The sequence below is a fragment of the Podarcis tiliguerta genome (assembly GCF_965153285.1).
Source record: "Podarcis tiliguerta genome assembly, chromosome: 2".
Lineage (NCBI taxonomy): Eukaryota > Metazoa > Chordata > Lepidosauria > Squamata > Lacertidae > Podarcis > Podarcis tiliguerta.
Window position 1 is genome coordinate 92445732 of NC_139535.1, and position 12928 is coordinate 92458659.

The 12928-nt window shown below is 46.6% G+C and overlaps 1 protein-coding gene and 1 long non-coding RNA gene across 3 annotated transcripts in view; one reads left to right on the forward strand and one right to left on the reverse strand.

Annotated features, from left to right (window-relative positions):
• Positions 1–9289, forward strand: part of C1QTNF1 (C1q and TNF related 1) — a 16013-nt gene extending 6724 nt beyond the window's left edge. The window contains exons 3-4 of the mRNA XM_083430326.1: positions 2464–2600; positions 4510–9289. Coding sequence (XP_083286452.1) covers positions 2464–2600; positions 4510–5060 — 688 coding nt within the window. The 3' untranslated portion in view covers positions 5061–9289. The remainder of the gene's footprint in view (positions 1–2463; positions 2601–4509) is intronic.
• LOC310672722 overlaps positions 3731–12928 on the reverse strand; it is a 19995-nt gene continuing 10797 nt past the window's right edge. For both annotated transcript variants that reach the window (XR_014508741.1, XR_014508742.1), the window contains exon 3: positions 3731–5062. This is a non-coding gene — a long non-coding RNA (uncharacterized lncRNA). The remainder of the gene's footprint in view (positions 5063–12928) is intronic.

Consider the following 12928-nt stretch of genomic DNA (forward strand, 5'->3'; position numbering starts at 1 on the left):
GAAATCCCATCCATCCTTCTCAGGTCTCCTGTGAACAGTAATATGCATTCTTACCTGCCCTGCCACTGGATAGACAGTTGAAGATGCATAGAGGCTGGGTGAGCCAGTGGTCCATGGTTCCAAACTGGGTGGGAGACCGCGTGTTGAGATTCCTCTGTTGCAGGGGGTTGGACTAGATGACCCTCGAGGTGCCTTCCAACGCCACAATTTGACAAGTCTACGAACCTCACCAGCTCTGAAACACTGGCTTTATTCTGAAAGTATAATGTACTGTTGTTCTTAAATTTGTGGTCCGCCTCCCCCCGCCATTTGTTTGTTAAATACACGGTTTAAAATAAATAAATAAAATAAATCCTGGCTTAAAAGCCTGTGAGCAATGTTTGCATACTCACACCCTGTTTCCCTCCCTCCCACTCCCCTGCTGAGACTGCAAATCATCTCTCTCCGTTTAGGATTTCAGACAGAAGCCTCCTTAGGAATTATGGGGCCCCTTTTTAGAAGACAAGGGGGAAAGCACCACCGTGAAAGAGCTCTCCCAACCTAAACCCCTCTTCCCTCATTGGTGCAGTGTAGTCACTGAGGCTAGAAAACTGTGTCAGCAGCAGCTAGTTCCCTGCAGCAAAAGCGGGGCTTTTGTCCAGTCTCTTGGCTAGATCTAGACGCTGTTCCTGAAAGAAGCAAAATTCCCGTAACGATAAAAATTTGGCACAAGCCAGGAACTATGCCGCACATCGTGAGAAAGTAAGGTACGGTACTGATTTAATGTGTGCAGTTGGACGGCATGTTTGGCACATGCATAACTGAATTGACTGGCATCACCCCAGTGCTGATGTGTGCAGGCTGAGTTCAAGTGACAGAGCACCTGCCACAAATTTCCCATGATTTCTTAACCACTTTATCTTAAAGGGTTAAGCTGTTCTTGAGCTCTCTTTCCTCAGTCTGGCCAGCCTATTCTGTTTCCAAGTTTCCACCGCACCTCTACCGCAGGCTCCTGCTCATCCACATTTGACGCAGCTGGGGTGTGAACTGGGAGAAACTTATCTGCAAGATGGTGGATTCTGTTCTGAAATGAGGGTGGTGGTGGAATGACCCAGCTTTAAGGCCTGTATTTGCCTTTTGAGGAGATCTGGGTAATGCCACTCTGGACATGTGTGGAGTAAATTTATTCAGGTTTCCTTCCCATTCCTTCGGAGACTCTTGATCTCTAAAGGAGCTGAGTGGATGTGTGTGTGTTTGGCTAAACCTACTGCATATGAACGCAGACCACCCCTTCCATCTCCATATAACTGCCTATCCAGATAGCCAACATTTGCTGAATATATTTGGGTTGCAACTACTTTCACACAGTGGTTTTTTGTTTTTTAATGTAAGGAAAGGTAAAGGTAAAGGGACCCCTGACCATTAGGTCCAGTCGTGACCGACTCTGGGGTTGCAGCGCTCATCTCACTTTATTGGCTGAGGGAGTTGGCGTACAGCTTCCGGGTCATGTGGCCAGCATGATTAAGCCGTTTCTGGTGAACCAGAGCAGCGCACAGAAACGCTGTTTACCTTCCCACCGGAGCAGTACCTATTTATCTACTTGCACTTCGACGTACTTTCGAACTGCTAGGTTGGCAGGAGCAGGGACCGAGCAACGGGAGCTCACCCCGTCGCGGGGATTCGAACCGCTGACGTTCTGACTGGCAAGTCCTAGGCTCTGTGGTTTAACCCACAGCTCCATCCGCGTCCCAATGGAAGGAAGCTTATGGTCAATTTACAATACACACCCTGCTTCTGAAGTCAGTGCCGGATACAACGTGGCATGAGAAGAAGCGTGTTTCAAGCACCCCAGTTTTCTCCTACGAAATGTTTTGAGAGTATGCTGTTGCCTCTTTCCCTTTCTGTGTTTCCAGATCTGGACTCCTCAATCAGGCACCATTGCTAACTCCGTTAGGGGCAAACCCAGCCTAGTTGGCCATTGTTGTTAGACAACCATATGGTTAGCGTTGGAAGAGTGTGTCAGCACTACAAGCCAATTCCTTCTTGGGGCAAAAGGAGAGGCCACCCAGGCTAGGGCTGGAATTGAGATTGAGGTAGTGGCAGACAGTGGGAAAAGGGAAGCATGGTGGCTTTCAGCTCCTATTGCAAATTTGGGACATATGTCCCTGTCAACCCGAGTGAAAAACCTAGTCCTGAACAAGGAGCCTGGGAGAGTGGAGCAACTGGGGAGAAACTAGTTTATTTAGGGGCTGCAATAAACATGTCCCATCTCAGTGACCCGGCTCTCAGTAATTCACATCAGCAACATTTACTCTTTCTTCCATGTATTTTTAGTGATGCTATGACATTAAGGAAAAGGATAGGGCTGTGGTCACAAAACAAGGGCCTTTTCCCGAGATCTCTCCCAGGGGAGTCACCATGTTCCCTTTCCCCCTTTTCCCTGGCCCTGTGACTTAGCCTGCCTGTGCTGTTTCTGCCTTCCAGGCCCGAGAATCACCATGAGAAATACAGCAAGCGGCCCAGAGGGTCAGAATGCGTGCGATGCTGCGATCCTCCTGAGCGCATTTCAGCATACCCCATGTACCAGCCCATGCCTCAGATCAACGTTACCATCCTGAAAGGTAAGGGACACCAACTCTACCCCAGGATGCTGTATTCAGACGCCAAGCCTTTGCTCGGTAGCATCCCACACATTAGGAGACAGTCAATGGTCCTCTTCGGGTGTTCAGAAATCACGAGGCACAAATTGGGGATGGATGGATTGGGCATGCCTGCTCTACTTCTAACAGGAAGGTCTGAAGAGGCCTCTAAGTAAACTTGGTTGAATGTGCTTTGAAGCCCCAGAGCTTCCAATCAAAGGGAGCTTTCTAAGCGCATCTGGCCAAATGCACTTAGACGTTTCCTCCAAACCTTCCAGCTCAGGGTAGGAGTGGGCACACCCCATAAGCCCAAGGACAGATGCTCCCATCCATAGTGTCTCCTGCCAGTTCCTTCTCTGGGTCCCATTCCTATTACTGCAGATGCGGGAGAGAGCCGGGAGAGGAACAGGCAGAGGAAGCTGCAGCTGCCATGTTGCCTGATGAAACACAGAACTTCAAGGCACATGGTGGATCTCCAGGCTGTGCCCTGGCAGCCATCTGTTCCACGTAGGGGCAGGATCACAGCATTCTCCATTGGTCTCTTATCTGGCCTGTTCTCAGAAATGCCCTCTGGCCTAAGCAAAACCGTATGCATGGAGCAGGCAGTTTAGAGCTGCCGTGGAGTGGAGTTCCAAAAGCTGCAGCGAGTTTGATTTTTCAGTGTCCTCAGGCTCTGGATATAAGGGGTGGGGCAGTTGTCTTTGGATGAAATGTTGGGTTCTTTAGATTCCAGAGGGGCCGGCTGGGAAGAAACTGTATAAGCTAAATAAATTTCCTGGCCTGGAGGAGCTGTTATCATAATTTTATCCAAGCTCTTTTCTTAAAGAAGGCCAAGTGACACCACCAAATTAGTCTTGAGTCAAGCCCAGGACTCCAGAGGTTGCGTTAGGACATGGCCTGATTTCCCGGGAAGAATATGAAAGATGGAGAAATTGTGTCATCAGAGGCGGCCTCTCTGCTGCTGAACCTCTACCCTCCCAATACATTTTAGACATGGCTGTAGCTGAGTGTGTGTGTATGTGTGTGTGTGTAACATGCATATTTGACAATATTTAAGACCTAGAGGAGGTAGATTTATGTTCTTACCCACAGCTAAGGTTCCGATTCCTTAATTAACTTAATTAAAAAAAAACAATTTTATTGACTCATAATTAAATCAATAGAATTAATTAAGACATTTCAATATTTCACTTCACTCCAATTACTTTCTTGTCTCACACGTTTTGCAAAGGAGAAACCTCCGATTTTGCCTGCAGATATGCTTCTGGTAAAATTAAGTTCCATTTAATACAGAAGAAGATTTGCCAAGCGATACGTTTTCGAGATGGGCAGACACCAATCTAGTGCCTACCCTGGCAGCAAGGAGAATTTCCCCACACATTTGGACCCACTCTGAAAACTGTGGAACTGAGGGCATCATTTGTGGTAAAATTCTCCTCACCACAAGGGTGGACATGATATACCACTGCATAAACACAATGCATTTAGCGCATTTAGACTAGATGACCCTTGGGGTCCTTTCTAACTTTACATTTCTATGCTTCTATGCTCCCCCCCAAGAATCATGGAAACCGTAGTTTGTTATGGGTGTTGGGAATTGTAGCTCTGTGAGGAGAACTACAGTTCCCTGGCTTCTTTGGTGGAGGGAGTGTAATGTGCTTTAAATGTGAGATGATGATGTTTATGCAGCCAACAAGTGATTGTTCTGTTTTGACTGGACCATTCCCCTTCTAGATTTCTCTCCCAAGAGTGGGTGGAATGATTATTCTATTTATTTGTACATTATATAAAAATGCATAAGTTGCTCCCTGGCCTGCCCATTGGATTGAATGTGGAGGCCAAGGTTGCCTACGTTGAAATGATGCTCATCTATGATCTCTTCACTACTCAGGTGAGAAAGGGGACCGTGGTGAACGTGGCCCCCAAGGGAAGCTGGGCAAGGCTGGTTCTACGGGAAGCAGGGGCCAGGCAGGCCTCAAGGGGCAGAAGGGGAACATAGGGGCCCCAGGGGAGCGGGCCAAGACCAACTATGCTGCCTTTTCAGTGGGCCGAAGAAAACCCTTGCACAGCAACGACTACTACCAGACTCTTGTCTTTGACACCGAGTACGTGAACCTCTATGGACACTTCAACATGTTCATGGGCAAGTTCTACTGCTATGTGCCCGGCATCTACTTCTTCAGTCTCAATGTGCACACCTGGAACCAGAAGGAAACCTACCTGCACATAATGCACAATGGGGCTGAGGCGGCCATCTTGTACGCCCAGGCTAGCGATCGAAGCATCATGCAGAGCCAGAGCCTCATGCTAGAGCTGCAGGACCAGGATGAAATCTGGGTGAGGCTCTTCAAGGGTGAGCGCGACAATGCCGTCTTCAGCGATGAATACGATACATACGTTATTTTCAGCGGGTACTTAATCAAACCCAACTCTGATCCTTGAATCTGCTGACAGATGGACAAAATAACGTCACCTGGCTCTAACCTTGTAGTGTTTCCCTACTTGCTGATTTCTAACCCTACTTATCTGCCACAACCCAGCCTTGACCTCTGATATGACCTTTATCCTCATCACCCTCCACTTTCCTTGGACAAGGTTTTCCCCCTGCTTCAAACCTCTGGTCCTTCTCTCTTCCCTCTGCCCCCAAGTCTTAAGCCTTAAGTTGGCGTCAATATTCCCAGTCAGATCGTCACACTAATCTAACTTCTGCTCTTATGGGACTGACTACCCATGTACAATCATTCCCTCTGCTCTAAGACTGGGACTCACACCCTCCTAAATAACAATGACACTTCTTCTATACAAGTGTCCTTAGACTGATTTTCTTATTTTATTCTTGCTTTGCCATTCTCAGAATTCACATGTCCTGCTAGAATCCTCCCTTGCCCCTCCACGAAATATTTAAATCATGATTGCACAATTTCTGTTCACGCTGACCTCAAGGCTTGGTCCTTTCTGTACTGTGTTCATTATCAAGAGGAATTAAAATTTTAAAATGAAAGAAGGGGAAACAAACAGCAGTAATATGCAGATAATACGAATAATACCAGTAGAACACAGTTCCCATTTGTAGATGGGAATGTTAGAAGAGGAATGTTAAACATATAAGATGACAGAAGCCTTCCAGATGCCCAAGGAGGTATCCACATTGAATTGGTGCTTATATGAAATAACCAGGGCAGTGAAGACCTCAGACCACTGTGCAATAGACAGCATATATTTATCCTTCCGGACTTGAAACGAAACCCACTTTTGTTGCCTGCTTCAGTCATTCTTAGGAAGATAGGAATCTCTCTTATATGAAGTCAGACAACTGGTCCATCTAGTTCATTGCTACCTACACTGACTGGAAGCAGCTCTCCAGGGTTTCAGGAAGATGTCTCTCCACAACCTTCCCAGAGATGCTTGAGACTGAACCTGGGATCTGCAACCAAAGCAGCTGCTCAACCACCACTGGATCTCACTACTAGATCCCAGCTGGGCAAGGACCTTATCCATTGTCCATTGTTTATGCCCGTTGTGGGGAAACCTCTGGTCTGTGGGCCCAGAATTTCAGAACTGTAGAGTTGGGACCACGAGGAACATCTAGTCCAACCCCACGCAATGCAGGAATCTTCTCAAACCCATGGCCCTGAGATTAAGTGTCTCAAGCTCTGCCAACTGAGCTATCCCCAATGAGTTGTTCCGAATGGCCCACAAGGCTGTTTATTGACAAACAATTTTTAAAAATTATTTTTGATGTCACCTGTTAATCAGGCCCCTTCTATTTGCTGTTGACCTCTGACATTTAGGCTGTCAGTTTCATTTCAGATTTTAAGTCTCAAGAGTTTTCAGCAATGCAACTGTGCCTCCTTCCATGCTTCCTCTTCCTGGACCTTATCAATATCCTTAATCTGCTCTCTCCTTCCACCTCCTCCCTTGTTATCTGTAAATACCTCCTTTTCTAACATTGGCAAATATTCTTCTCATTACTCAGTGTGACACACATTAGCCCTATTCACTGAGCCAGTTTGGAATACATGGTGTGGTTTTCTGCAAAGGGCACTCGCCCTTTTCTTCCTGGAAATATGGTAGCAGGAGGTGCCAATCCATTCAGATGCTTCCTGTCTATACATTTGCCCATTTCTGGACTGCATTCTGCAAATAGCTTAGCACCAAGGCAGCAGTATTTCACCAAGTTCTATCTTCCATACCCCAAGCTGCCGTCCCAGTTCCTTGGCATGAGGTTAGCCATACACCATGAGTGAAGTGAGCAGAGTTCAATGGTTTGCTGAACAAGTCTCTGTTGGTATCCAAGCCTCCTTGCTGGACAGGGAAGACCTGCAATGTCCGGCCTGCCTCTACTGCCAGCATCCTTGTTCCAGGCAGGCAGAGTAAAATAAGAAACCTGTCCCCGTAGCACAAAACAGGGAGAAAGCTATACAATTGTTTAGCACTGAGCACCATGGGGTCCTGTTAGCCATGCCTTTAGTTTTGAGGAATCTTTCATAGAGATGTGAAGGTCCGTGGGGGGTGGGGGGTGGGAATGGAAAACCGCAACAGCAAACAGGTTTCCAACCAATTCTCTATATATGTACACACACCTGTCCATATCAGGACCTGGAGAGGGCATTAGAGGGCTTGACCCCTTTACCCACTGCAGCAAACCCAATCCAGATCAGGGTCCCTGCTGCTATTTGCATTGGAAGGGAAACTTCTATGGATTCAAAATGGTGAAAACAATTGCAGTTTCCATTTCTGGCAGCCCCCATCATTTTTGCTGGGCCTGACAGGAAGCTGCTATACCCTGCAGGCATCCAGACCCAGAGTCTCTTGGCTAGCTCTGCTGATTAGGCCTTCGACTTGGGGGATGTGTGTTTTACGCCATGTTTTACATTTTTGCGCCATGGAATTCACTAATACTGCTTTTGCATTAAACCTACAGAAGCAATTAGAACAACTAAGCAATACCCTGGCAAACCTTCCCTTTCAACTCTGCTCTTTCTCATGTACAGGAATTAAGCTTCTATTTTTACACAAGCACTCCACAACTCCTGGAAGGGCTGGTACCTTGTACCACAACGGTATGGTTTTGCATATGAGGAAAGAGACCCCAAGGGTTTTAGATTGTTTCCCTAGTGAGCCTGTGACTCATAAATTTAATGCACATACCCCCCTCAAGCAATCATGGGAACTTAGTTTTCCCCTCAGTGCTATAATTCCCAGCACCAAACTACAATTCCCAGAATTCTTTGGTTGAGGAAATGTGCTTTAAATGTATGGTGTGTACACAGGCCTGCTGAGAACCACAGTTCCAAATGAATAAAAATCGCAAGGTTTCTGTTGTGAAATTCTCACACTAATGTCTTTTTCCTTTTGGTGCTCTTAAAACATGTGCAAGGAAGGTGTCCTCAGAACCTTGTCAACATTGAATGCTTATCTTTGTAATTTGGTAGCGTTAACTTTAGTATTTCTCTGGCACAAGTTGGACCTCCCAACTCACCCCTGTCTCCTCCATGCCTCGGCCTAGCCCTTGTTCAAACCAAACACACAGTCCAGAACACCCCTGCTGAACATGTGTGTGGTGAGGTCACATTCTTAGGGAATGGGAGTGGGGAGGCCAGGAGAGAAAGATGGGGGAGAGGTGGAGAAGGAACTGGCCACCAGGCGGATGTGCTAATACTATTATTAGCAGAAGTGCTGTGGAACCAGGAAAGGATGAAGTCACTTGCTTGGCGGCCAAGGGAAACATTCTGAGGGACAGGCCTTCATGGTCAGCTTCTGAGTCCCACACCCAGAGTGACACCTGTTAACAAAGTACAGAGCTCACCCAGAATACCATGCTATTTCTGAGGGACAGCCTGGCTTTGCCATCATGGGCAGACAGCTTTGCTGACGAGTCTAGTGACACTATAACACACAGTTATTTCACGTACAGCGTGCCTTTTCTCAATAGCTTCTCTGCTGAACAAAACAGGCTTAGCAAATGCTTATTTTGAGCCGGAACTCACCTAGGAACAGGATATTTTCATATCTCTCGTTAGTTGGGATTCATTTTTCTCTGCAACTGTAGATAACCTGAAGGGAGTAACTCTGAGCAGGCTCAGAGTGCATGCTCCTCTTAAGTCACCACAGCCAGCCTCCATAATTTTGGAAACCTGTGAAGTGCTTAGACTTTGTCAATCAGAGCTATGTCCCAGAGTGCCACTTTCCGCAAATTAAGCGTGGTAGCCTTCCCCCCCCCTTCCGCCTTCTCCTCTGACAGCCGGTTGCTTGTATGTTGTGACAGCTTAGGCTTTGGCTTTATGTTTTTCATGCTATCCCCTAACTCTGCTACCAGACTGCACCCTGGACACTATACAGACAACTTCAATAGCATTATGGCAGGGATAAGCACTGCTTTGACTTCCCAGCTGTTTGTGCTGCATCCTCAGCTAGGAACGCCTTTGTAATCTTGTTCTGCCTGCCTTCAAAATAGCTCCCACCTAAGACCTAAATGTTAATGATCCCATTGGTAGCCATCAATTTAATCAAAGACCAATGGTTAACAATATGTATACATGCCTCCCAGAGAAGCCATGGATCCAAAATAAAAAAGGAACAAGCAAACAAGTAGAAGCTGTATATATTTTGCCCTTTTCTTCCTCTATTGTGATAAATGGTTGAACAATAAACATATCTATCTGACTGTCTATCTGTCTTACATCCAGCTCCGGGTGGAGGAAAGAGCAGTTTTATTGCACATATGCAGAGGCTGCTGCATTTCAAGGCTACTTGGAGCATTTCAATGACCTGCTGCCCTTGCTGCTATTTTTTAAATACTGCTCTGCTATGGTGTGAGAGTCCTCTCAGATCTACAAATGAGCACAAGTTCCATTGTCCCCAGAAGACGCCATGTCTTGTTTCATGTTTTGCCTGCTAGCAGATGGTGGCTTCAGAAAACGTGCAAGTTACATGAAAGTAGTTATCTGCTTCCACAAGGTGCCTTGCCTACCCAGGTGCACACAGGTATAGGGGAGAGGGGAAAGCATGATGATGTCCATCACGTTGAGTACATGTTGAGAACTTACTGCAAATCATAGCTTCTAGGCACGTCTACACGGCATAAAACAGATCTCCGTGCAGGTTTTATGTACGACAGTGTGCTCTGGGCTTACATCTTTTTGTATACCAGTATAGGGAACGTGTGGGACGCGGGTGGCGCTGTGGGTTAAACCACAGAGCCTAGGACTTGCCGATCAGAAGGTTGGCGGTTTGAATCCCCGTGACAGGGTGAGCTCCTGTTGCTCAGCCCCTGTTCCTGCCAACCTAGCAGTTTGAAAGCATGTCAAAGTGCAAGTAGATAAATAGGTACCGCTCCGGCGGGAAGGTAAACAGTGTTTCTGTGCGCTGCTCTGGTTTGCCAGAAGCGGCTTAGTCATCCTGGCCACATGACCTGGAAGCTGTACGCCGGCTCCCTCGGTCAATAAAGCGAGATGAGCGCCGCAACCCCAGAGTCAGTCACGACTGGACCTAATGGTCAGGGGCCCCTTTACCTTTATAGGGAACGTGACATGTGAGGAAAAGCACGAACGTCTGATGCAACAGCTATGTGATCAGCTCTTCTAATTAAAGCAGCTTGTTAGCCATTGAGGACTCCTTCAGGGATCACTCTTGGCACTTCTTCAGTCTTATGTAGTATTTTACAGGTCAGTAACCCCAGAAAAAGGAAGCTCTCTTTACTGCAAACATGTAATACCTATCCAAAAAAAGCAACAGGCCATAATTTTCATTATTTAAATGTAATGCAGCCAAATTTTTAAAAAGTATTTTCAAAAGGGAAATCTGCTAATTAACAAGGTACAAGCAGCATGCAGATTAGCTAGGGCTTGAATTTGAAGGGGCTGCAGAGGATGTTGTTATCTCCTAAGGCAACCAACCACAAGTGTAACGCAACCCAAGCTGTTAGGACACACACAGAGTTATGGTATTTGCCTCCAGGTCATATTTGACCGTGTTTAGTTTTCCTATAAAGACCCTCTTTCAACTTCCTCCACCCTGAAAGGAAGTCCCCATGGAGACTAATAAAAAATAAATAAGCTTCCCTCTGGGAACCATTGTTTGCATTTAAAGAGACCACGCCAACTCACATCAAGGCCTCCTCTTGAAAATAGAAAATATTTGTGAATCCAAAAGGGTGGGGGGTGGGGAATGGTGCTTTGAAAACCCCAATCCAAACAGCAGGGGGCTTCCGGCAGGAGACACAAGCACTTGAATATTCCAAGGCCTGGGGCCAAACTCTGCAGGAAACTATAGCATGTGAAGGGGCAGCTTGAATGCATATCCCACATCATCATCATCATCATTATTATTACTAATTGGGTTTATATACTGCCCTATACCCAGAGGTCTCAGGGTGCTCACAGAAAAGATCAGGGCGGTTCACAGAACTGGAATGCATGCCTTTATAAAGTGACACCACTTATGAGCTGGATCAAAACATATATATGAAGTTGCAATCTGTATGATTTAATGTGTGGGATGGGTATTGTGAAAGCACTTTTGTAATGCCGGGAAATATAATGCTATGACGCACAGTTCAAAGGAACTCTGTAAGCTCAAATCTTACTGTATTAAGAGGTCACATTATGATTTCATTTTATTTTTAAGAAGAACTAGGATGAGGGCATATCCTGTATATTTTAAAGAACTACAGAGGAATATTTAAAATCAAGCATCCGCACATTCAATATACTGGGTGAGGGGGTAAGAGAGAGCTATCTACTTGGTTTGAACTAGCTAAAAATGGTGGATCATGTTAATTTCCTGTGATAATAGTGTAAGAGATGATGTAGTAGCTCAGATCTTTAGCTTTGTGGATAAACAGAATTCGGTTAAGGATCTGGAATAAAGTAAAACAGCATCTCATATGTCCATAGACTGGCCTTGCCATGTAAAGTCTCTGGGAGCAAGTGACAGGTGGGTGAGCTGCCAAACAAGATTAAAGATTATTTTGTTCACAAATTGCCCAATGTTAGAAGTTCAGACCCTCCAAGTGTCCTTATTTTCCAGGGACAGCCCTGGATTTGCAGAAGCCGAAATTGATCCTGGAGTGCCCTGCTTTTCCTTAAAGGTAAAGGTACCCCTGCCCATACGGGCCAGTCGTGTCTGACTCTAGGGTTGTGCGCCCATCTCACTTAAGAGGCCGGGGGCCAGCGCTGTCCGCAGAAACTTCCGGGTCACGTGGCCAGCATGACGAAGCTGCTCTGGCGAGCCAGCACCAGCGCAGCACACAGAAACGCCGTTTACCCTCCCGCTAGTAAGCGGTCCCTATTTATCTACTTGCACCCAGGGGTGCTTTCGAACTGCTAGGTTGGCAGGCGCTGGGACCGAGCAACAGGAGCGCACCCCGCCGCGGGGATTCGAACCGCCGACCTGACGATCGGCAAGTCAGAGACATTTTGGAGGGTATGGAGTTGTGCAACAACCGAGCCAAGGAAAGAAGTAACTATATACAACCTTTAGAAGGCAGCCCTTTATAGGTTTTTTTTTAAACAACAACAACCCTGTTTAATCTTTTATTATGTTTTTATATATGTTGGAAGCCGCCCAGAGTGGCTGAGGCAACCAAGTCAGATGGGCGGGATATAAATAATGAAATTATGATAGTGATGATTGAATAGGACGTCCCTGTTTTCATCGGAGAAATGTTGAAGGGCATCGGGTGCAAAATGGGAGATAGAAAGATGTAATAATGATAATAATTTTATTATTTATATGCTACCCATCTAACCCGGGACGCGGGTGGCGCTGTGGGTTAAACCACAAAGCCTAGGACTTGCCGATCAGAAGGTCAGCGGTTCAAATCCCTGCAACGGGGTGAGCTCCCGTTGCTCGGTCCCAGCTCCTGCCAACCTAGCAGTTCGAAAGCACGTCAAAGTGTAAGTAGATAAATAGGTACAGCTCCGGCGGGAAGGTAAATGGCGTTTCCGTGCACTGCTCTGGTTCGCCAGAAGCGGCTTAATCATGCTGGCCACATGACCCGGAAGCTGTACACCAGCTCCCTCGGCCAATAAAGCAAGATGAGTGCCGCAACCCCAGAGTTGGCCACGACTGGACCTAATGGTTAGGGGTCCCTTTACCTTTACCCATCTAACCTACATGGCATGAAGAAAGATAATGTATCTCGCAGAAGCCTAAATCTAAAGAGCAGGAGCAATAACAAGATGGGTGGAGGGCTTCCAACTGGAATTTCTCCCTCAGCCATCAGAGTTGTCTTGGACTGGCCCTTCCTAATAGCTCTGTGGCTTGTTACTGGTCCTGGCAGGCATAGGTGCCAACTCTCTGGGGCC